Below are 25,496 nucleotides of genomic sequence, written 5' to 3'. Positions count from 1 at the left end.
AGTGCACAGGTGAGTTTTTTAGAATAGTAATATTTTTCATAATATTTTCCTTTTTGAGTGTGACTTGCCAATTTTACTACCTGATATGTCGCAGTAGTCTTCTGTAGTAGTCTTGTTGAAAGTTTTCATTTAGGAATTTAAACTAAAATATTGCCTGTGTAAAAACACTAGTGTCACACACATTTTATTGTGCCGTAGAGGAATTTCTCATCCATAAATTGCAATAACAAATATCTGCATCAGTTATTTGTAAATATCTATTATATTTCTATGTGCTGAGTAGGCAGAAACAGTTACTCGGCCTGACTCTGTCCTTTCCTTACATATGTATATTTTCTTTTTTTGTTGTGGATCTCTTGGGAGTTCATCAGGTGCGTGTTTGCTTTCAATTCTAATTTCATCTGGAATGAAGTCCTCTATTTTTTATCTACTATTTATCTAAAATGGCAGAGCTTCAGAGAAGAGGTCATAAAGTTTGATTCCAACTTTTCAATTCAGAACGCAGAATAGGTGGGTTTATTCTCCAAAGTTACCAGTGTACAGTGCCTTATTAAATGAAAAACATCCAACTGTTTCAGTATTGCTATAGAATTGCAGTTTTAATCAAAGTTTGAAAAAGTGTCTGCCAAGAAAGGAGATTTTATAAACCCTTGAATAAAACTACTCTCAGGCTATGTAATCACCTTGAAGATCACTAAACTGAGTTAACTGAAATCTTAATTCCTGGTGGACAAGTTCATGCCTCTACAAATTTTAGGAAAGTTCTATCTCCTTTTGCAGATCTGTCTTAGATTGTAAATACAACTCTGTATTTAGATTGTCACTATTTGTTGACCATCTGTTTGGGTCCTTCTAAGAGGAGAGTGAATCTAGTGGATTTAGGGATCTTTATAGGAAGATGGTCTGCTAGAGACACTTTCAGAAGATAACTTTGTAGTCTCACTGTGCATTTCTTCTATTTTTATCTGTCTTTTTGCCACTTACAGAAAAGGGAGAGAGATAGGAGCCTCTGAGAGGAGGTCCTTGTAATGGGACTCCAGGGAGTTTCCTGTGCAAGTGGGGAAAGAAGGCCACCTGGCTAATTATAGAGACTATTTTGAGAAGAGTTGTCAGAAGATGCTTTGAGGCACTAAGGAGCTAAGGAAAACTGGCTTTGGCAGTTTCATATGGATGTTTGGCCTGAAACTTATAGAAGCAGTAAGCTCAGATTGTATGGTTAATAAAGAGAGGATTGAATGCCAAGTACAGTCTTCCCCTCCAAAGAGGGGGAGAGCCTCTGGAGACTTGTCTTGAAAAATCCATTGACTACAGAACAGGGTAGGTGTAGAAGAGGAGCATGAAGAAAGCTCACTATGCCGTTGAGTGAGAGGTTATCCAAGAGCCTTGGCCAAGAGCAGCCAAGTATTGTCAGTAAATACTGTTTTCCAAGGGAGTTTCCAAGACTGTGCTACCAGAGTATCTGGGGAGTATAAGTATATAGAGGCATATGACTTTGATTACTAAACTAGTTTTAGTTTCACAAGATAAAGCTAGTATGAAAGAGCAAATGTCTGCCTGAGGACTAGTGACTGTTTTCAAAATCAGATTAGTATATGTAGTCAACAGACAAACACCAATATGTATTTATTCATGTAAGAGTTGTTGCCGGTTAAATGTATCTTTTTTTTTTTAAACTGGGAAAAAATAGAAACTGTAAAAAAACCCAAAACTTTGCATTTGTTGGGTTTTGATGCTTTGTGCTTTATCTTTTACTGTGATGTTTTTTCATGGATCTTTCTCATTTTTTCAAGAAGTTTTGTTTCGTTTGTCAAGTGGCACATGGAAGATTCTCCTTTTCTTATTTTGTGCAGTCTTTTTATTTTGTTTTGCCCTGACAACTACAAAAGTCCATGGTGGCAAGACAATAATGTCTACTGCTTTCTTTCTATTACCCTTGCCAATATTGCAAAGGTCAGGTTTGCCAGGTGATGAAGCTCAAAACCAAACCACTATTGCTTCTGTCCCTGAGCTTATGTTACCTGTTTGATTGCCTACAGTGGCAGCGGGGTGGACTCCAAAGTTTCTTTTGAGCATCTTTTTCTTTACATAAGGCTTGTTCACATTCTTGAATGGTTACTGGAATGCATTGTGAATGTTGACAGCATTGCAATAGCAAGAAAACCCAGTCAAATAGTCAAATCTCTGTAAATTTTTATTTGTACTGTACCAGTAATAGAAGGAAAAAATTAGAGAAAATATCAACTGGTAATTAGATGGTTTTCCACAGGTGTTTATCTTGGCTGCCAGCTTCTCTTCCTACAACATATTTGATATGTTGCAACTTTAATGAAAACCTAGAAATTTTGATAAGCTGTGTACCTTTGTTGTTTTTCCAGACACATGAACACTTGAATGACTTTATTTACATGTAATTCTGCATGTTAACTGCTGATTGCATGCTGATTTACAGTAAATAAAGGTAAATAGGGGTCACTGAGTCATGTTTTATACATCACAGCAGTACTATTCTTGCATGGTTTTTATCTTGCATGACAATGGAATATATTTGTATTAGTCTATGTATAACATGTCTTGTGGTTTATGCATGCTGCACTAATCTCTGTGTTAAATCTGTCCCCTCTTTATTCAGAGCATGCTGTCTAGGTCCTTTAATTCCAATTATGCTCCAGTTAGCAGCTTTCACTATGGCAGCTCTAGGGATCTGCATGGCAGCCAGGGTAGTGTTGCCTTGAGTGTTGCTGACGGAAGAGGTTCTGGTGTGCACATTGTTCGAGTGAGTACCTACAGGAGGCTATTGCAATATATAAAGGGGGAAAGAGCAAACTGTGAGAGGTGTCTGTAAACTGATAGAGTTATCCTTTTGCATACGGACAATGCTTGCAATAAAAAGGATATAATTTATGTGCTGGATTTTTTTTTATAGGCATTAAATTAAATACTTTGCCTTCACTTCATTTGCCTTAGACTTACTGCAAGGCTTTTCAATTGAATGTTGTGAAGTTGAGTTTTCTAATTGGCTTTTATAGGAGGTTGAACATATGTAAAACTGTCTAGTTTCATTGTACATATGTGAACAAGAGATTACCATTCTGAATTTAACCTAGGGTAATAAAGGTTTAGTCAAAATCTTATTATGCTTTTTGCTCCCCCCAAACAAATTCTGATGATGTAAACTGTACTGTAAGATATCTTAGGCATTCAAGAAAATGAATATTTTACTTTGTAAGAAAATGTGAGGAAATGATTCTCTGAGCATACTGAGTGATGTTATGGTATCCATAATGAGCAGGATAAAGTCAAGAGAAGAATTTTAACCATACGAATCCTTGAATAGGCAGTCCTTAGCATTTGTTGACTTAGCAGTTTATTGGTGATCAAAGACACCTCTGCAGGTGCTATTTTTTGTAAATATCCATCAATATTTTATGGGTGTGTTGTCTTGGCTAGTAAGATTTTCTACAATGTACTAGTTAATCAAAGAAGATAAAGAACAATAAAGCCCTTAAAATATTTTATTCTGGGCTTCTTAGGAGAATTTTTTAGTTTGAATTATATGAAGATAGTCATCTTTACTGCTCCATTCTGTTTAAAGCATCCCCAGGCTTCTACTCCAGGAGACCAATGCCAGGACGAAGTTTTCATTTCAGGACAGCAGAATTACTCATCTGCTACGCTTAGTCTCAAAGATGTTCCTCCAGACAGCATGAAGAAAATAGCTGTGCAGGTAATTATCTACATGACACCATGGATAGGATATATTTTTTATTAGCTGTAGGGATTTCTTTTTTAATAGTAGTAGAAACATATGTTGGGATAGCAGTTGGAACTGAGGCTTCTTTAAAATTTAATGCCCAGATAAAGAAGGTGGTATAAATGAAATAGCATCCTCTTTCTGGAAGACAAAATAGTTAACTAAATGAAGGGGCAGTTCTTGTTTCTCTTCAACAGGGGCTTTGAAGGAAGAAATTTGCAGCAAAAGATGTAATTGTAAGTGGAAATTGGAATATGGCAGATGATTTCAGGAAAGCAATCTGAAGCTGATTAAATCTTTTAAAGAACAAACTTGCAATCTGCTGTCATGCAATTGTGATGATAAGCTAGAGTTTGTAGGAGACACTCTGTATTCATCTCTAAGGTCCATCTGTACAGGCAGGACTTACTACAATGAAAATAAATGGATGCTTGTAAATTGTTACAATGCAGCAACTGATTTTATAACCTCAGTAATTTCAGTTGCATTTCTACAGACATTGGATACTGGGAATTTGCATAGCTGTTGATACATGTTGGCCTATGTAAACTCTTCCTCTGGCAGTGCAACAAAAAATAGTTTTTCTATCATGCTTTAGATTTTCAGAAAAGGCAGTAGAAAATCAAGTGAATTGAATGCATCTGATCTGTAAATAAGCTAATATATATACACACATTACTGTTTCTCAGAATCACTTTGACATGAAAAACTCATCTTAACAGAATAGATTCTGATATGTGTCCATTCACATAGCATGGTTAAAGGTTGAAATTTGTACACTTCAGTTATTTATAGTATTGAGAGAGTATTTTAATATCCTTGTATCCTGTAAGTAATGGGATAATGGTGGCAGGCAGAAAGAACCTGTAACTCAAGACTGTAGCATTTCTGGAATGTGGTAATCATATAGAGAGATGAGTGACTACTTAGGCTAGGTAAGAGCAGGAGACATACCTGTTAGGCAAGAAAAGGCTACCCATCTCAAGACAGAGCTGCAGAGCTGTACAGTAACTCTGGGGCTTCAGTAAGAAACTGTCATCTCCAGCAACATTCCTAGTGAAATTGTTTGAATGCACTGTATGTCTTGACAGTTGGTACCTTACTGCTATTTGTCATCATTATACCTATCAAATCAGTGACAGATGTGTTAACAAAAGGATAACATTTATTAGAAATATCGTTGCAGTTTTGATATTAAAATCTTGAGCTTGTATCAGAAGGTTTTCTGGCAAAGTGGTCACCAAAAGATGCTCAGAGAACATATAATTTCTGTTGGATAGCTGTGTGGGATTTTTATTTTGTGTATGATCTACTGGGAATTGTTATAAAATCTCTGAATTTTATGCAATAAAATTGCAAACTATAATGATATCAACCGAGTGTCAATACTGTCAGTTGCACTGCTAGAAAATAGTGGTTGGATAACTCAGTGAAACAGTTGCTAAAAGCAAAGACTGTCTAGTCTATTCTAGTAGATTAGCCCTCATAGTAAGTTTTGCTTTTCAGATTTGTTCTCAGGAGGTCAGAGCTGATGACTATAAAGAAAATTGAGTGTAATTGCACATGATCCAGAAGAGGAGTTTTAGTAATGTTCCCAAAATTAAAAGCAGTCAAGTATAAGAAATATTGAAATAATAAAGGAGGAATTGAGGAGTGCTGCTTATAAAATGTATGACATAGAGTATTCATGTTTTATTCAGATACCTTTGACAAATGGACAAATGTGCCAGCCTCAAAGACCTCAGGCAAACTACAGCCAAGTCCATCATCTCCCTCCTCAATCATCAGTAGCAAGGCATCCATCTAGAGAGCAATTAATTGATTATCTGATGTTGAAAGTTGCCCACCAACCTCCCTATACCCAGTCCCAGTGTTCTCCCAGACAAAGCCACGAATTGGCAAAGCAAGAGGTAAGAATAAAATCTTACTTGACAATACGACATCTATCTGTCAGTGGCAGTGAATTGTTATTGTTTTCCTTTATTACTATTTCTCTGTAGATGGTGACAGAAATCATACAGGGATTTATCTCCAACAGAAGACAGCATTATCTCAGTGCAGTTCTATTACTGAAATCACGTGTTCCTTCTAGTTTTGAGTTCTTTTTACATGTACATTTTAAGAGATAAATATGGTAGATTTTTAACAGAATGTACCAGAAACTTAAACTTACGTCTTTTTACTGAGCTAGAAATTTATCTCTCAACTACATTTTTGATCACCAACTCATTATTTTTCTAGTAACTGAAAAAAATACAAAGTAGCAGTACAACTTAGAGTTCTTTGCATCTTGCATTGCTATCCAGAATGGTCCAAAAACCTGCAAATGTAGAAATGTGCATCCTTAAACAAAAGCCAGTATAAAAAAAGTATGAGCATCTGATGCGGGCCTGACAATTATCAGTTCTATTTATGATACACAGATGTGGGTAAGAAATATTTATACAATTTAATGGCTCTTTCATTATGGCAACCTTCTTTCTGTTCTTGGACGCAGAATGTTTCTTCTGTATTGTTTTAGGTATTTTTGAGAATATACTGAGAACTATGTTTTCATTCTGTGCTAGAATAAGAATGTTCACTTCTTGTGTAAAATAAGTTTTCTAGTCAACTATTATGGTAAGAGAAAGGGGGGACAGTGTTAGCTATGTAGAACTTAAAATGAAAGTAGGAACAAAGTGTGATTTTTTAAAATTCAGCTAGAGGTAGCAAAGAAATAGGAAGAACACGTTCTCTCATAGGAACATGTTTTTTGCTGGGAGGACATTAAATTCATTTACATAATATCTAAATGTCTGAATTTAAAGCCCACATGAACTATGATCATAATAGTAGTGATATTGGAGTAAAACTTATGTACAATGATACACGATGCTGTTGTATTGGAATCTTGTTCTGAATTAATATTACAAGATATAATACTCCCTTGAACTGTGATAAATGCTTGAGGGTTTTTTTTCTTTTTAAAGGTTTTGTTTACCTGAATTCCTTAGTAATAATTTCATTACAGTAGCTTTGAATGCAGATTTTCAGCCAGTTTATCTAACTTTGGTTGTAACTACTTAGATTCGAGTGAGAATTGACAAGGATCCAGAACTTGGATTTAGTATATCAGGAGGAGTTGGTGGTAGAGGGAATCCATTCAGACCTGAAGATGATGTGAGTATTTTTCAGTTATGCATCTTAAAATCATTCTGATTAATAATGTTTCTACTGTTTAGCAAAGGAGGCAGGGGAGTATATATATATATATATAGTCCCCAAACCACTAAACTCCAGGACTGGAGGGGACAAAACTGGGGGCAAATGATACGGAAAATCAAGGTGGTATGTGACTACAGAAGTCACATGACAAGACAGAGGATTATTCTAGCTGAGTGGTTCTTGCACAGTTCCAGGTATCGGTCAACAGATTTGAGATACTGAATTATGGAGTTTACAATTAGGAAGCCTCTTAAAAGAGAACAGGATTTAGCCTACAGCCTTATTTCTGGTGGTTGATAATTCATCTTGACATATACATCTGCCAAATTAAACAAAGGCAGATCAGAATTTGCCCTTTAGTACTCCTTTAAGGGTAATTCTCCTGCATTTACTGCATTCTCTTCTACTTAGGATGGAAAATTTAAATAATGTTTTGAATTACATTTGTTTCATGTATTCTTGCAGTAAGTTGGCAAAAATGTTTTCCACCTCTGTTTTTCAAGGGTATATTTGTAACCAGAGTACAACCAGAAGGACCAGCATCTAAGTTGTTGCAGCCTGGAGATAAAATAATTCAGGTACTGTGGTCATCTAATTGTAATACACAATTGTATATACTGTGTAATATACCAGTTCATTTTTAGTTTGTACCTATTCTCAGAGCAGAATCTTTAATTTTTAGATAGATTGACGGTATCTTTTTCAGAAGCATTCTTACATTCTAGGATGATGCTTTTAATTTTCTTCCATCTAACATTAGGATGGGTGATACAGGCTAAAGCATTAATCAGTCTGATGATTTTTTCAAACTCTGAACATTTTTCACACCTTTAAAGACAAAAAACCAGGACTAATATTGTCATTCAAGATGGAACATGAGCATTTCATTAGGCTTTATTATCATTCAGTTATTTAAGTTGTGGTCATTCACATGCAGTGTTCTGAATAATGTGTTGTCTCCATGCCAGCAAGTTTCCCCTCACAATCCCTCTCCCTGTTGCACCCTGCTGTTACATCCCCCTCCATCCTGTGGTTCTGCCAGTCTTTGCTGCCTTTACCCCAGCTGACAGGCTGGACATGTGCAAGTGCTGGCAGAAGCTGGCTCTTGCCTGGCTGATACCTGGCTGGTCACAACACATACCTCCTGGCTGCCCCATCTGCTGCAGGTGAGCCGAGTAGGTCATGGCTTCTGGGCTGCAGCTGTGCAGTTATTTTCTGTAGGAGGTCAGTACCTTTCAGACCTCTTCTGTATCAGATTTGTTTGAAGTTGTCTAATGAGCTCATAAGCTATTTGTGGAGGGGTCAAGGAAGTGTACAAGGGGATGCTTAACATGTCTGTCAGCGACATGGACAGTGGGATTGAGTGCACCCTCAGCAAGTTTGCCTTCAACACCAAGCTGTATGGTGTGGTTGACAGACTAGAGGGAGGGGATGCCACCTAGAGGGAACTTGAGAGGTCGAACTCGTGAAGTTCAACAAGACCAAGTGCAACATCCTTCATATGGGTCGGCATAATCCCAAGCACAACTACAGGCTGGGCAGAGAATGGATTGAGAGCAGCCCTGAGGAGAAGGGCTTGGGGGTGTTGGTGGGTGAGAAGTTCAACATGAGCTGGCAGTGTGCGCTTGCAGCCCAGAAAGCCAACCATGTCCTGGGCTGCATCAAAAGAAGTGTGACCAGCAGGTTGAGGGAGGTGATCCTGCCCCTCTATTTTGCTCTTATGAGACCCCACCTGGAGTACTGTGTCCAGCTCTGGGGGCCCTAACATGTGAAGGACATGGAGCTGTTGGAGCGAGTCTAGAGGAGGGCCACAAAGATGATCAGAGGGCTGGAGCACCTCTCCTGTGAAGACAGGCTGAGGGAGTTGGTGTTGTCCAGCCTGGAGAAGAGAAGGCTCTGGGGAGACCTTACAGCCGCCTTCCAGTACCTGAAGGGGCCTACAAGAAAGCTGAAGAGGGGCTGTTCCTCAGGGAGTAGAGTGATAGGACAAGGGGTAATGGCCTTAAGCTGAAGAAGAGTAGATTTAGGTGAGATATAAGGAAGGAATTCTTTACTGTGAGGGTGGTGAGGCACTGGAACATGTTGCCCAGAGAAGTTGAGGAGGCTCCCTCCCTGGAAGTGTTCAAGGCCAGGTTGGATGGGGCTTTGGGCAACCTGGAAACAGTCTAACAGGACAATTGAATGGTGCTGTAACCACCCTTGAAGTTGCAGACCTTGTTAAAAATTATTAATTATTCATCTCATTACTTGTTGGAGCATGTTGATAGAGTTGACTCTGCTGCATTTCAGTTTTCTAAAAACAAAAACCCCACTAGTATCTCAATTAAACCACAACATCATGTGAACAGCTTTCTAAAACAAAGCCAAACTGAAAACACAGCCTAATCCTTCAAATGAAAGATAAAGCCAAAAAGAACACAAGAAACTAAACTGAGATGTAGTTGTTCCAACTGAAAATGGCTTTGTTTTGAGCATGGTAAATAATTCTGTACTTGTTCTTCCTCATTGGGGCAAGAAAGGTCCTAGTTCTCTTACTAATGTAGATGACTTTAAGGGATGGGGGTAACCCTCCAACACACCACACAGGAACAAAAAGCACGTTAAACCTTTGAAAATCGTGGCAGCATATTTGTTACTTACTTATAGAGTGGAACATGTGTGAAAGGTGACTTTTGTTTTAATGGTTTATTCCTGTCTTTATGGAATTTCGTTTGTCTGCATGACATACATAATGAAGTTTTCTTTTGTCATGTTGGCACTGCTCAGGGTTTGCTTTTTGTTTAATGAGGAATTCATAGCTTGAAAAAGAGCCGAAGGAGAAGTTGCATTTGCGTGCTTACACAATTACAGACTGTTTCATTTCTCGTAACTAAGAATATTTATTTGTGTAACAGCATGTTCTTTATACCCATGATAATCACAGTGATGATGTAATGACAGTCACACTCTGTCTTGTTGCCACTTAGACAACTTCTGCAGTTTTTGACTGAATATCATCTCTCCCAAAATGACTTTGCTATGCTTGATTTTGCAACGTTCTCTGTAAAACATGCAATGGGCATGCATATTACAACATATGTCTAATACATATGTCTAATAGAAATATTCTATGTGACCAGTGACTAGATAATTGCATGTAAGTCTTAAGATACTGTTGCATATTAGGTTAGAGTTAGGACATTCTGTACAGATAATGATTTGGAAAGGTTATGGGCACTTTTGCTATCTGAGCAATCTGTATATAAATCGCTCTCTGCACCCCTCGACAGATTTAAAAACCACTGCCTTTACAAGAAAGGATTCAGCTGGTAGCAACAGCAAGTATTTGGTGATGGGATAAGGAACCACAACTCCAATATGGCACAGCTAAAGCGCAGAGTACACAACCCGTTCTCTCTGCCACCACATAAGGGGCATTAGCTCAGGGAGAAAGGTGGGATGCACAGCTAGAAGCAGTAACAGTTTAAACTGGACAAATCTGTCATTCTGCAAGATTTTATCACACCGACTGAACATGAGTTTGCAGCAGTACACCCTGAGAAGTTGAACCCTAGCCATGTCTTCCTTATCTTTTGTAGACCACTCAGGCCTGCCTGTGTTTGCCAAGCCAAACCTGTCCCAAGAATGACAAAGTATTTTGAGTCATAGGAAAATCCAAGCTGGGGGTGACCTCAGGAGGTTTCACACCCTAAAATGGCTCCCAATGTCATTGATATTTTTTGTTAGTCTTCAATAGTTCCAATTTATCATAAATGCCATTTCTAATATTCCAGTACTTAAACAGAGATGTATCATTTGTACTGCATTTGCATTTTTGGCATGGCTATATTAAGGCTGATGAAGTGAATTTCTGATGTTAGTGGTTTACAGTTCAGTTTTTTCTTTCGATTATTTGCAATAGCTTTGGGGCAAAATTCTTCCAAGGCTAACATAGTAGTTTAATTTCTCATAGCATACAGATACATGTTGAACTGACATCAACAATGTAATCTGCAAATCTGCAGTGTTTTATTTTCTGCATTCATATAGAATTTGGTTATTTTAAACCTTAAAGCTTAAATAAACTAACATGAAATGTGAGACATATTTCACTAACATAGCATAGGGGACTTATCATTTTCAATCTTAAATATTTCTTTTTAGGCTAATGGATACAGTTTCATCAATATTGATCATGGACAAGCAGTATCATTGCTAAAGACTTTTCAGAATGCAGTGGAACTCATCATTGTGCGAGAAGTTTCTTCATAAATACTGTGGATTGGGGAGAAGAGCCAGCAGGATTCATTGAAGGACTTAGGGGAAACTGAATATTTTGCCTATTTTTATATGTGAAAGGAACTTGAAAAGAATTGTGATCAAAATTTGTACAGGAAATACCAAACTTGTGGTTAAAGGGGGAAAAACCACTGTATAGAGCGTACAGGAAATCATTTTGGAAATGCATATGGTGAATAAACTTGGTTTTAAGCATTATAACAATCTAAGGATCACGCCTCCAAGAACAAACCTGTGTTGTTTTTTTTGTACAGATGGTAGGTTTATTTTTGGATAATTCATACGCATTACTAAACTTTGTGCAAGGCTTTGCAAAGCCTCGGTTGTAGCCAATGGACAGATGGCAGGGCTGTCTATCCTGTAGCTGTTTATTGCCTTTATTTTTATTCACCAGATATTAATGTGTTATGCTGAAACCAATTCTGTAGATATGGACAGGAGATAAGAAATGTTGGGTTAGCTATGTGCACATTGTATAGATGAATGGGTAGATGGAAGGTGGTGCTGGTTGGACAGAATAAAGGTCAGGTAAAACAACAATCTGCTATCTAAATCTGGAGTCAGGAAAGAAGAAAAAGTGTTTAGTTCTGGAGTGTACGTCTACCAATAGAAAATGCAATAAAAGCTTACAGTGTTTTTTAGGAAGACTGTAACTGCAAATTTGTAATATTCTACAGGATTTGTTCTTAATATAGTCATTGAATATTCATTTGCCACATGTGATTCATGTTTAGTTTGGTTTTCCTGCATACATAATTTTTTCAAGTGTACTGTGGAAATGTGCCCAGAGGTTTTTCTCTGCCGTGGAAATCCCCAATTTTGTGCAAATGGTAATACTTTTATCTTTATAAAAAGTACTCCATTTTAACCTTACAGATTTTAAAAATGAAACTGAAATGGCCAGTTTTTAAGGTTGTTGCCTGTAATATATATTTAAACACACACAACGTAAATGATGCAGGAAGGGTTATGAAAGACATCTCGATGTTGTTTGGCCTTTGCATTGCCTTGTTAATCAAAAAGGAAACCATACACATGGAGCTAGGTAACCAAAGCAAGTTTGTGAAACTTTGAACAGTGATGGAGAACTGCTGTGGTGAGATAGACAGCAAAGCCAGGGTGTTCTTACAACCCACCAGTTCGTAACTATGTTTCTTAAAGGGCTGTTCCTACAGGTAACATTAAATGTGAACTAGACACTTCAGAGTCATTAAAGGGTTTCTAACTATATTAATGTTAATAGTGATTTACCACAGGCTGCCTTTGTTCCTTATTACTGTATAAAATATTCAATTATGCTTCTATTAATTTTGTTTACCAGAAACATTAACTTCATTTCTGTCTTTCTCCTTTGTAATTGAATAGAGACTGCATAATCTGCAGTGATAATTAATACATGGTTGTTATGGACCAGTGGGAAAAGTGCCATAGAAGACCAATAACTGTTTTTAATCAGGGCTAATGATTAGCCTGTCATCAGAGCAATATTCAGTTATTGCAGTTCATTTTTAATTACATGTAAGTTGGTAGTTTGAGACAGGTATGAGTTGCTTTTTTCAACCCATGTGTACAAAAGTAAATGCTTTCAATAAAGCTAGCAAAAACACCAGCCTCCTTTAGTTTTGGGACAATAAGCTGGAAGAGAGGGGAATTATACATAGCTAGCGGTAATAAACAGGCAGTACTTTCTAAATAAGTGATCTCCAATATTATTGCACTTCTTTCAAAGAGGTTAACTATTGCTTATTGTACTGTGTATAGTTCTAATAATTTTAATTGAAACCCTTTAACAACTCTTTGTATATTTTAATTCTTTTTAGTTGATTTCTGGTAATATTTACATAGAAAATGATTTTTTTGATATATTAGCAGAAATGTGCTGTATTTTGATAAAATTCACTTATTTTCTGTGTGCTGTTAATCTTCAAAGAATGAGAAACATGGCTATATAATGGCAGGCTTCAGTGTTCCCCTTCTAAGATGTCTTTTGTTGTTGCTTAGTTTCTATTTTTTTATTGAAAATGCAAAATGTTCACATCACATGTTCATTAATTTTAATCATGTTATTTTTATCACGTACTGCCTTTTAAAGGGAATGCATAGAGACAAGTCCTAAATTATCTTGGTCTTCTACATAACCTGTATCTTTGGGAAGGGAAAAGTCCAAAAAGCAGAACTGATTCTTTACTGATCTTGGACTGACTTTGTATACATATTGCAGTACATTTAAATATATCACTGGGGAATTATAGTGTATTGTATTTTGCTTTAATGGTAACAGAAGTTTTAAATGTTGTTGTGTCACTTAATTTTCAGATCTATGTATCACAGGAAAATTCTACCAAAAACTGTTTGGCTGTGGAAGATCTATAGAAGTAGAGATTTATAGCAAGAAGTTTAGTACTTCTTGTGGAAATACTTGGCCAAAGCTTGTCTTCAATAAATTAGCAAATTAACCATCTAATAAAACATGGATTATGCTGATTTTACTCAGTAAATGTTGGAGTTTTCAGTGGATTGAAATGTGTTTGTTCCTTCAGTGTCTGTGTGTAAAGGTAAACCCATGTCAAACAAGATTATTTTGCAGAGAGTGGGAGAAAGATGTCTCCTGAACTAGTCCAGCCAGGCTTCAGCAGGGGGAGAGACAATATCGGCACTTTTCATTTTGAATGCATCTTAAACTACATTTTGAATAGAATAAAATCCATCAGCGACCTAAGTTATTCAGCATGCAATGTGTTGATGCAAACTCTGTTAATTCATTCTATTCTTAATAGTTCATTAAAGAATCAGTTCAACTGATGTAATGAAAAGATGAAGTCTCCCACATATTTATTATGTAAATATTTTTTAGTTTCTTTTTTTGACTGGAGTTAAAAAAATGTGTATATACGTGAAAGCATTCTATGAACACAAACATAGCAATAAACAACACACAGAATCAAACCTTTATGATTATTTTGGTTTTGCTTAGAAATATTCCCTTGTCAACAGCTACAAAATGTTTTTATTGATCAGCATTTACTCAACATTCCAAATTTTTGTATATAATTAGACTGTTTTGAGGTAACACATGGAGAATAGGTAATAAACTAATGCTCTTTAAAGCTGTGTGTAATTGACTTATTTAAGTTCTAGGAAATTCTCCATAAAACCATTTTACTCTTCTATAGTTTCTGTAGACCTTAGTACTCTGTTAATACGCATTACTAAAGTCATAGTTGTGTTTCTGGCCCGGTGCATCTCAGTGCCCCAGATAAAGAAGTACTTTTGTGAATAACCCAATCTTGCAATGAAATCAGCTTTCCCCAGCCCGTGGTTTCTCTCCTAAGGAGATAAGTGGTCTCTATCTGATGCAAACTAAGTGTTTTCAATAGCAGAGTGGGGTGACTCAGCCAAGGAGAGTGTCTTGAGAGTGCTCGGGTGAGATGTGCAAGGGTTATGTGGTAAAGAAAGTGAAGAGCAAGGCACGAAATTTCAGAAGAGAGGTAAATGCAGGTTTACACCCAGTTTTCTTGGAAATCACCTGACAATGTAGTAACACAAACTGTTTAGTCTTTTTTTCTTGTACATATGGATTTGGCATACCAATATCATGTACCACTTGACTTCCTGCTTCCTCTACACAGAAAACTGATTCTAACAATAACAGGTTACAGCCCTGATGGCCCTGCAGTATTGGCCCCTCCTTATTTAAGGTTTTCTGTATCTGGTCCCTACTTGGGCTTTGGAATTTTTCCCCCCTTCATTTTTCCCTTGTGAGCTCTCTTTTCAAAACCCTTTTTGTTGTCTTTTCTGCCTTGTATGCATCAGACTTCAAACTTATTCTTTCCAGTTTCACAGGTATTATTTGTTAGGTAAGCCTCATTCCTGTGCAACTGAGCCTTTGGTCTACTTCATTTCATAACTCAACAGTTCACTTTTTCATCCAGCATCTGAGAAGCTGGATCCAACTTGTACCTTCCTGACTGGAGGCAGTTTTTCAGAGAGAAAGTGTATTTTTTGTGTGTCATTGCATTAAATTCAGTTTTGGAATGGTCAGAAGATTCTGTTGCGGCATCTGTGAAACTACCCTGAACTGAGGTTCCACTGCACCAAACGTTACAACTGCACTATAAAATTGCCCCTGCCTAAAAGAGTTGTTACATGAAAAACTGAAGTAGCCAAACTAAGAGAAGTGAAAATTTTTATCATTGATAATAATTTGATCATACATTGGTCAACTGAAGTCCGCAGAAAAAACCTCAGACCTAATTATTGTCAGTTCAATGCCTTGCTTAGGCAATATTCTACCTACAGTCCTGCATCATTGATGAATTCTTGGCTGAAACATATATGGCTAGAAATTATTTGCAATAGTGTCTGAATCCATCTTGGCCAGTTTTATGCCATTCTGTGATATCTCACTGACTGTGTAATTGGAGCCATATTTTGTCATGAGCAAGGACACTATTTCAATAAATTTTCCCTGTGGCATGTATTAGAAAACAACACAAAAAAATCAAACAACTGAAGAAATATCTTTCTCAAAATCTTCCCTTATTCAATTTTTACTACTCAGCTGGGTATGTCTGATTTTAAGATTTTTTTTTTTTCAAGTTACAGTATCAAATAATTTCTCCTCTTCTGCCATCACGAATTATCTTTCCCAGAGGCCCACCTGAATAAGTAAATTTTAAAAGTTTTTGAGTGCCTCAGAGTAGATCACTTGTTCTGAATGGTCTTACATAGAAAATTAAAGAAATACTAGAGCATTCTGTATATTTTTCATTTCATGCCTCTGTCCTCCAAAAACAGATGTTGGAACATTTGTTCCACCAGAACAATTATACTTTCTGAAATAAAACTTTCCTCCTATTAAGGTATTTTAGAAGATTGTTGTTTTGTGTCAGAGGCTTCCTCATGAGTAGCTGATACTGCATCTAAAAAGCCTATCATTAGTTACAGGTTTTGGTTCTTTCTTTGGAAAATGGTGAGTCTCAGACTCTGTCCTGCAAGATGAAAAAACAAAGACAAATCATGATTGCAATAACTGATCTAATTTAGACAGCTCAATGTAAATAACCTCTGTCTTTATTCCTTTATTGCTTTTTAAGTTTGCATCTACACTTCCTTGCTCCCTGAATACTTTTTCTGCAAGAATTGCTCTGTGACAGGACTGTAACAAATAATGCTGGCCACGAGTGCCTCTGTGCCATGGGATAATCCCAGATCTATCCTAGTGCTCTATTTCTGGGTTTTTCAGGGGTTTTTTGGTGGTTTTTTCACTCTTCCCTAGAGGATAAACCTGTAAGTTTCTAAACTACCTTCAAAACAAGACAGAAAACCAACTCTTACTTTAAACAACTGGCCAATGCCAAAGGAAGGTCAAGTTCTGCCTTGTGACTTGGATTTGAAAGTAAATGTCCAAAAAAAATCTTACCTTATCCTATGACAGATTATTTGGAAAAACTGAAGATTATGAAAACTAAAGAAAACTACTGATGACTGTTGGCAAGGAGAGGAAGCTTTTATAATGATGACCCTGAGACAAAAAGCCTCTGGAAACTGATAAAAATTAATTTCATATCACATTTCTCATCATATTGCTGTTGTTGTAGTTTATTTTTGTTGAAGAAATTTAGTTTTCTACAGCTATCCATACTATTCTTTCAGTAGTCAGGGCTTTCCGATTACCACGGGGAGGTGCGCACACAGTTTCTGTACAAGTGTATGCTCCAATAGTGAAAATATTTTTCACCTCTAGACTTGACACATTTTTGAAAGTGATGTCTAGACATGATTACTTCACTGTGTGAATCTTCTCTAGCACCACTTAGGTGGATCCTATCTCTCACAGCAAACATTCATCCTTAAAGAGGATTGGATGGTGACAGAAACCAAAACTCTGTTGCTGACCCCAGCTCTGTAGCCAGTTGTTGCTGCTCAGTACCAGTCCCCTTCTTCCCTCGTGAGCAGGATTGAGAAGAGCACCTGGGACCCCACACCTCTGAGTATCCCCCAGAGATTGGGGGCAATAGATTGATCTTTTCCTGGAGGTGTCGCTGGTGCCCACGTGAGAGAACGGTCATAGTCAGAGGGTTGGACGAGCTTTGGCAGTTTCTCCACAACATCCTGGATCTGGGTCCCCAGCAAGCAGCAAACTTCTGTAGCCAGTGGGTCAGGTCAGCAGGCAGGTGCCTCTGTGTCCCGCAGTGGGGAGCTGCCAACTACATCACTCACTGCTTCCTCCAGGTGGTCTGGCATGGCTGAGGGTCAGTCTGTCCAGAAACTTTGCTTGAGAGCACCCTCAGCTCTTCCTTAGCTTTGAGGGCAGTGAATCTAAGGTGGAGCAGGAGTCCCACACGTGGTGCCAGGAGATACCAGCTTCCAGCCAGTGCCTTCCAGTGATTTTCCACTTGCGGTTCTGCTAGCAACAGACTCTGCCCAGGTCCGCACTGTGGTGGAGGCCCAGGGCTCTTAAAGCTGTAGGGTCTCTGAGGAGATCCTGTCTCTCCCCCATGCTGCGCAGCCTGCTGACTTCCATAACTTCTCTGCTGAGCAGCACAGCTGCTGCAGGAGAGGTCCAGGAGAGGCCCTGGGCACTCCCTCTGATCCACTAGGCTCTGATCCCAGCTAAAAGAGTGGGAGCGTCACCCTCCCGAAGCAGGGGCAGCTGCAACAAAGGCTCCAGGCACCCTGCATCAAGGGCCGCTGACCATGCTGGCTAGAAGCTGCCAGGGCTTCCCCAGGTCTACAGCCCTGTGGCTTCCCTTACCTCACACCTGGCAGCAGCAGGTATCCTCAAATTTCTCAGAGAGTTCCCCAGAGTCCCCCTCTTCAACCACTTTCTAAGAACCTCCTTTCAAGTACAGCATCACCCCTCCTCGCAGTCTTGCCCCTCTTCTGTTGCACTCTCTGATTTCCAATTTCTTCTTGTCTTTGCTTTTCCTGATACTATCTGCAAGAACATGACTTGTATTTCTGTACTGCAATTTGAAATACGGCTTTTGTATTAAGGATAAGAATTAAGTATAGGAAAAGCAGCAGCTATTTGGCCTAAAGGAAGAGAAAACATGAAATAAGCATTACAACCTACATATTTTAGACTACATTGGAAATACTCTGCACAGGATTTTCTGCATTGTGGAAGTAGGTTGCAATTATCCCACCTGAGGGAAAAGTCTGTTGAGTAGCTATGGATAAATGTTACCAAGCTGGGAAAGATGCCGTTAACATGTAGCATGTAATGTCTGAGTGAGGACACCTTTGGCCAGTCACATTTATATGAATACCCAATCAAAAGTTTGCGAGATCCAATAAGAAGGTGCGAGAGAACAAGTATCATGTGCCGGGGCTGGCAAGGTTCCCAAGATGGCCGAGAACAGTTCCCCATGAAAGGTGATATTGCCGAAATGACATTGCTTTTCTGCACGGTCCAAACTTTTGAGCATCAGGAATTAAACTTCTGATTACAGTAGTTTGCAACATCTATTTTTGCAGCTGCATAATGCAAAGGGGAATATGGCTCTGCACTGCAGACATTCCATGAGGCGCGGTTGGACACTGCAAATTGCTGAACTGTTTCTTTTTCAGTATTGTCTAAAGTAATGAAAAAACTGTGACAGAATATTCACTCTTGTTTGCCAGACATGGGAAAATACTGATTTGGGCGAACTTCTCAAGAACTGTCTCTTAATAGAGAAACTGGTAGCGGATGAACCAGATGCTCTACAAAGAAATTCTCATTCAATTGCTAATGTTGATGATTTGTGAAGGAAACTTTGGAGGGGAAAAAACCCCCAACAAACCAACAAAAAGGGGGAAAAGCTTTCCACTCAATTATGAGTATGCACTCACAAAACACATGATTTGAAAGTATTGTGCCAAGGCTCCTAGCATTGTAACATTTTAGCATATTTGATTGATTTTTGTCTGCAACAACTTCCACTCACAATAGAATAATCAATAACTGGTTTTGAATATGGAGAAGGTACTTTTGCTGAGAATGTTTCTGCCAGAAGTACTTCAGCTGAAAGCCATGGCTCCTCTACTGAGAAAGTGAGATTTACTAATAAATATTGAAATAGATATTGACAGCTGGTTAGCTGACATAATACTAAGTCCTGGGGAAAATGAAATAATCATGTAACATTGTCTCATTTGCAAACTATAATGAGAAATGACTGATGAGGTCGGAGTTGATGCATCCAAGGGTTAGAAACCATGCTGAAATGCCTCCAAACAGATAAAACCTCCAGTCTTTTTTTTCTGCTGCGTTTTAATTAAAAAGCTATGAAAATACACTTGATGAATTGAATAATGGGACTAACTCTGCAGTAAGTGATGTGTGGTGGTTTTTTTAATTACAGACTGTAATTAAGTTCTACTATAGTGTTAATCATGATGTGCTTATGTTTTAAGACATCTTAAGATAACCAAAACATGTTAAGATACCAAAAAGAATTTTCAGCATTAGTACTTACTGAACATGATTCGTTTTGCAATAATGTCTATTTTACACCACTTTCGAATAGAAGTTATAAATAAAATGTTAATGTTTATTTGCACTGAGTTATACTCCAGTATGTTTTCAAACGACACAACTATAAAGCTTCTAATCCTTCTATTGTCAGTGGAAGCCTATATTCTGATGCCATGGAGGAAACTGGGAACTAGAACTGTTGGCAAAGGAGTTGTGTCTCTACCCAGACCTCCTCATCTTGTCATGCAGCAGGACACATGTGTGCAAGTTATCCTGCGTATTTTTTTCTGTGTGTCATACAAGAAGAATTTGCTTGACTGATGTAAGCAGAACTGGTATTATTTTTCCAACTTAAGGCAAAAGAAGTATTTTTTGAAATTCAGCATGTGAGAGCAAATTAAAGCAGCCACTTTAGCTGCAACCATACCTGGATTATCATCCTTCAAAACAATGTCCCCAAACTGAAAACTCATTCCTGTGGTGATTTTTTCAGTTCCAGGTGATATTATCCAGCTGGAGATGATGCTCTATAAACCCCAGTTTATCAAACCAATACATATGATGATGGTAATTCAACTATTGCACAACAAAAGAAAATTTCATATCTAATGGGTAGACTGGAACTGTGTTTGTGGCCCTGGGTCAGGCACTAAAATAGAAAGACCCATTTCCGCAGGTTCTCCAGTATATGTGAAATTATTTGGCTTTAGAGGAATTAAGCTTTTGTGTCCTAAATGTGTTTAAAATTCCTGCCGTGCTCCTACAAACTCTGGCTGGAAGGCAGAGGAAGTTCTTCCCAGTGAATTCCAGAATTTTCTATCCAACACCTTTGAACTATCTTGTTCAGATAGGTATTCTGGAGATATAAAACTATCTTCCCTTTATGTAGAGCTACATGCTGTGGCTCACAGCAGGGTGAACCTCATAGCAAAGAAAAAAGAGTCTTTTTTTTCCTCCAGAAATAGCAAGGACCTACCCAAACAGCTCCAACAGCTTCTCCTGTCAGAAAAACAGAAGTAGCTCATAATAAAAAAAAAAGCTAAATGTTAATATTTTCTTTTCCGTCTCCTACACATACATATTCACACTTACTAATTTTAAAAGTATATCATAAAACTTTTAGTTTGATATAAACTTACAAAATTGATATGTAGAATTACATTTTAAAAGAGGGTCTTCCAAAAACCGCTTTTGAAGAAGAGATGCTTCTGTAATCAAAGTGCTGTTGTCCGGAAAACAGATACTAGATGTCATAAGTGACTGAAGAAATGCTGCCGTGAAACAATAATTGGATGCAGAATCTCTTCTCAGATCTTTCTTTTACCCACTTTGGTGCATTCTTCCAGTCTGTAAATGGTGGTGATAATCTTCCTTTGTTAATATGTGCTTGGAGACTCAGAGATAAAAATACTATCCAGATACTACTGGTTGTCAGCTAAGTCCCTCCTCTTATTTTGGAGTAAGTTTAAAAAGAATTGAAAGCTGAGAAAAGCTACTCCATCTTTGATTTAAGCAATTTAATGGGGAGAAGGGGAACATACACACTCATACACCTGCTAATATGACTCTTACAATTGATACTGCTATGCTAAGTACAGCAATCCTAACTTTTTTCTCGTATTTGCCATAAAACAGATAAAAAGCAGATGCAGAAATCTTGGCTGTTTCAGTTTAAGAATGCCAGTTTATATAGAGGACTGCCATCCAGAGGCAGGAACTTTGAAAGGGTTTCAGATGCTTACATTGACTATGTAGAGTTCATCTGTTAATCTCAATATAGGTAGGATTTAAATATTTCTAGATCAAGTTTCATCTGGGAAAACCAACTACTACTAGAGAATTTTTACGCTGGAAAAATCTTTTTATAATTTTTCTAGGTAGAGATATAAAAATGGTCTCACACTTTGTAAAAAATATGTCTTGTAAAATGCATTTTATATAATTTTTGAGATTATAGATGTGATGCATTAGGGATTACTTCACAGAATTAAGAGTTTGTTTCTATAAGATGTTTTCCTCTACTAAACAACAGTCGTCTTAAAAAAAACAAAACCAAACAACAAATTGTACTAAGACATATACAAAAAAGAGCAGCTACCTGATAAACCTGAATGGCATAATGATGGAAAGAGGCTGAAATAAATTTCTAGCATTTGGGAAGAACTGTCCATTTGTTGGAGTTTAGAATGAAGTCTATTGTCTGTGAAACATTAAAAAGTTGACATTTTCCAATTTGTCTGTATTTGAAAGTTAATTCAAGTTAAACTATGTGAATCTGAATTGCATTAGATATTTCAAATATCCTACTTCCACGTGCAGTTTTATTCCAAAATAAAATAAATGTACTGAAATAACTGTAGATGTAGGCAAAGCATATACTGTTGTTTTCAAATTTCATGTTAACCGCTGACTTTGATGAGAAAACAGTTCACACTATCAGATCTGATGTTCTGGCCACATGCAGAACTTGGCAAGCATCTCTGTGTGAATTTATACATTGAGTAGAATTCCTAAATGATTATGAGAGGCAGAAAAATATCCCAACCTGGAGCATGTGTCTGGGCAAAACCTGAGAAAGTAAGAGCATTATCAGAATTCAGTCTGAATATGCAGTCTACTGTGAGTGGTATTAGGAGACTGGCATTTGAAAAATCTTGATAAGTTCACAAGACAAGGAACATTCATGTTGTAAGAGACACATTTTTTTCCCATGTTATGCATCACCCACCTACACAAGACATATTGGCATTTTGGTTGTACGATAAGGCAAATGGTGTAAAGTTATTGTGTATGGAAATAAACTTATGTAGCAAAAGCTATAAAAATATACTGGGTTTTAGTGGCTTTCCATTTCTACTTGTGAAAGGACATTCAGAGGAAAACCACTTTACTTTTATTTGGATCTCTTCACCAGATTGATACATGTCTATTTTAATCACTCTTATATTATGAAAGATATATTAAACATATAAATACATCATCATAAATAAATAAAAACTAGTATAACAAAGACAATTTGAACACTTTAACGAGAACCAAAGGTGCTAGCTATGGTTAAATGATGGTAGTATTTTAAACATTTGTACCATTCACTCAAAATTTTCTCAAAGTGTCAGTAAGATGTCAAAAGTTCCCTAAATTCAGACTGTGTTATACAATAAGTATTTTAATGTTTGGACTTTTTTTGCCCTATAGACCGCTAGCTTTTTTTTTTAGTTCAGTGATTAATTGCAGAATTATGAAAACTTGACTGAAAAAAAACAGAACAAAGAGTGTGTTGTTTAGCATCCTGCAAATGTATTAATGTGAGTTGATACGTAAATAGCCTACACTGAAACATCTACTCATTTGACAACCAAACTCAGCTGAGAAATGCCCACTGAAAGGAGTATCAGTCATACAGCCACACTACCACCACATGTGTGGTTCTTCCCCAAACAATGTACCTATTAATCTTTCTTCTTTGTTTAATAGAGTGTTGAGTAAGTCAGGTGAGTAACAGGTGCTACACCATCACACAAAGCATAACTGGTGATTGAGAAAAATATTATGACAAGTGGGAAAAGCAGTTTGACACACAGGCAAATACTTTGACAGATATAAACCTCTGAGATTAGCTGGCTTTGCTGACAGCGATGCAAATTATTTGAGATTTTCATGTACCCACAGAAGATTTCTCATACAAAGCTTTTTGTAGACTATCTTGCAGTCACACTTAAGTTGGTAATAATATGCTTGATATTCTATGTACTGCTTGGCCAACAGAAAGTATTAATTTATATGATCTGTTGAGCAATTCCAAACATTCTGATCACAAGTGGTATTTCCCAGGGCTCAATACTGGGGCCAGTTCTCTTTAATGTCTTTGTTAATGATCTGGACAAGGGGATCGAGTGCACCCTCGGTAAGTTTGCAGATGACACCATGTTGAGTGGGAGTGTTGATCTGCTGGAGGGTAGGAAGGCTCTACAGAGGAATCTGGACAGGCTGGGTCAATGGGCTGAGGTCAGCTGGATGAGGTTCAACAAGGCTCAGCGCTAGGTCCTGCACTTGGGTCACAATGACCCCAGGCAACGCTACAGGCTTGGGGAAGACTGGCTGGAAAGCTGCCTGGTGGAAAAGGACCTGGGGGTGTTGGTCAACAGCCAGCTGAATATGAGCCAGCAGTGTGCCCAGGTGGCCCAGAAGGCCAACAGCATCTTGGCTTGTATCAGAAAGAGCACGGCCAGCAGGACCAGGGAAGTGATCGTCCCCCTATACTCAGTACTGGTGAGGTTGCACCTCGAGTCCTGTGTTCAGTGTTGGGCCCCTCACTACAAGACAGACATTGAGGGGCTGGAGCACGTCCAGAGAAGAGCAACGAAGCTGGTGAAGGGTCTAGAGCACAAGTCTTATGAAGAGTGGTTGAGGGAACTGGGGTTGTTTAGCCTGGAGAAAAGGAGGCTGAGGGGAGACCTTCTTGCTCTCTACAACTGCCTGAAAGGAGGTTGTAGCCAGGTGAGTGTTGGTCTCTTCTCCCAAGTAACAAGTGACAGGACAAGAGAAAATGCCCCCAAGTTGTGTCAGGGGAGGTTTAGATTGGATATTAGGAACAATTTCTTCACCGACAGGGTTGTCAAGCACTGGAACAGGCTGCCCAGGGAAGTGTTGAGTCACCATCCCTGGAGGTATTTAAAACGCATGTAGATGTAGTGCTTAGGGACATGGTTTAGTGGTGGACTTGGCAGTGCTAGGTTGACAATTGGACTTGATGACCTCAAGTCTTTTCCAACCTTAAGGATTCTGGTTCTATGACTGACTGCTGCAACATTATCTGGGAAACTGGCAGCTAGGCTTTCCTTGCAGAAATCCTGTTCATTCTTAATTACATCTTACAGGTACAAATCAAGCATTGTTCCTTTCTATCATAGGAGAACAGAAAAACAAAGAAATTCTTCACGCTTGTTCTCCTATTTGAATTAGTAATGCTAGTCTCACTTGTTAATCACATTCCATCAAATCCTGTTCAATGTAATTCATAAAAGCATTGCTGGTTCTCTCTAATCAATGCTTTTGGCATGACAGTAAAAATTAAAGTCTGATAGATTCTCTCTCCTTGAAGAAGATACAATTGTGGAAAACATCAGTGAAGTAGTTGAAAAATCTTGTAAAAAATAATGAAAGAATTAACTATTCCACTAACTGTAGACCTGCACTGACTACAGACATTCTGAGCAAGGTAGCAGTAATGTAACACTTTTAATGGCTATTCAAAGACTTCCTGAGACTACTAAAGAATATCTCCATTATTGTAGAAAGTTAACTAAACGTATTTTTCTAAGCTTTTTATCAATTAAGGGTGATTGAGTAAATGAAGTCAGTTCAGGAAAGCACCTTTAATTCTCACAGAATCAGAGAGTTCCTGAGGCTGGAAGGGCCCTCTGGAGATCATCCAGTCTATCCCCACCCTACCCAAAACAAGGTCAACTAAAGCAGGTTACTCTGGCCAGGTTTTGACTATCTCCAAGAATAGAGACACCACAACTTCTCTGGGCAACCAGTTCCACCAGTCAACCACCTTCAGAGTAAAACAAAGGGTTTTTTCTTATGATTAAATGAAATTTCCTGTATTTCAATTTGTTCTCATTGCCTCTTGTCCTGTCACTGGACACCACTGAGAAAAGTCTGGCTGTCTCATTTATACTGTTCCATCTGGTACTTATTCACATCAATAAGAAGCCTCCTGAGCTGGGGAGCCCAGCACCAAACACAGCATTCCAGAAATGGTGTCACAAGTGCTGAGTAGATGGCAAGGGGCAC

The 25,496-nt window shown here is 38.0% G+C and overlaps 1 protein-coding gene across 11 annotated transcripts in view; it reads left to right on the top strand.

The window, feature by feature from the left end:
- Positions 1–14,340, top strand: part of ERBIN (erbb2 interacting protein) — a 127,916-nt gene extending 113,576 nt beyond the window's left edge. For 9 of the 11 annotated variants that reach the window (XM_075739828.1, XM_075739824.1, XM_075739831.1 and 6 more), the window contains 6 exons: positions 2,630–2,773; positions 3,593–3,724; positions 5,452–5,661; positions 6,818–6,910; positions 7,459–7,533; positions 11,099–14,340. In XM_075739828.1, coding sequence (XP_075595943.1) covers positions 2,630–2,773; positions 3,593–3,724; positions 5,452–5,661; positions 6,818–6,910; positions 7,459–7,533; positions 11,099–11,206 — 762 coding nt within the window. In that variant the 3' untranslated portion in view covers positions 11,207–14,340. The remainder of the gene's footprint in view (positions 1–2,629; positions 2,774–3,592; positions 3,725–5,451; positions 5,662–6,817; positions 6,911–7,458; positions 7,534–11,098) is intronic. The other 2 variants (XM_075739832.1, XM_075739833.1) reach the window with 1 other exon arrangement.
- Positions 14,341–25,496: the final 11,156 nt, after the last annotated feature.

The sequence above is a fragment of the Balearica regulorum genome, chromosome Z, assembly GCF_011004875.1.
Source record: "Balearica regulorum gibbericeps isolate bBalReg1 chromosome Z, bBalReg1.pri, whole genome shotgun sequence".
In the NCBI taxonomy this organism is placed as follows: Eukaryota; Metazoa; Chordata; class Aves; order Gruiformes; family Gruidae; genus Balearica; species Balearica regulorum.
Note: the sequence above shows the minus strand (reverse complement) of the source record. Positions and strands in the feature narration are given on the sequence as shown.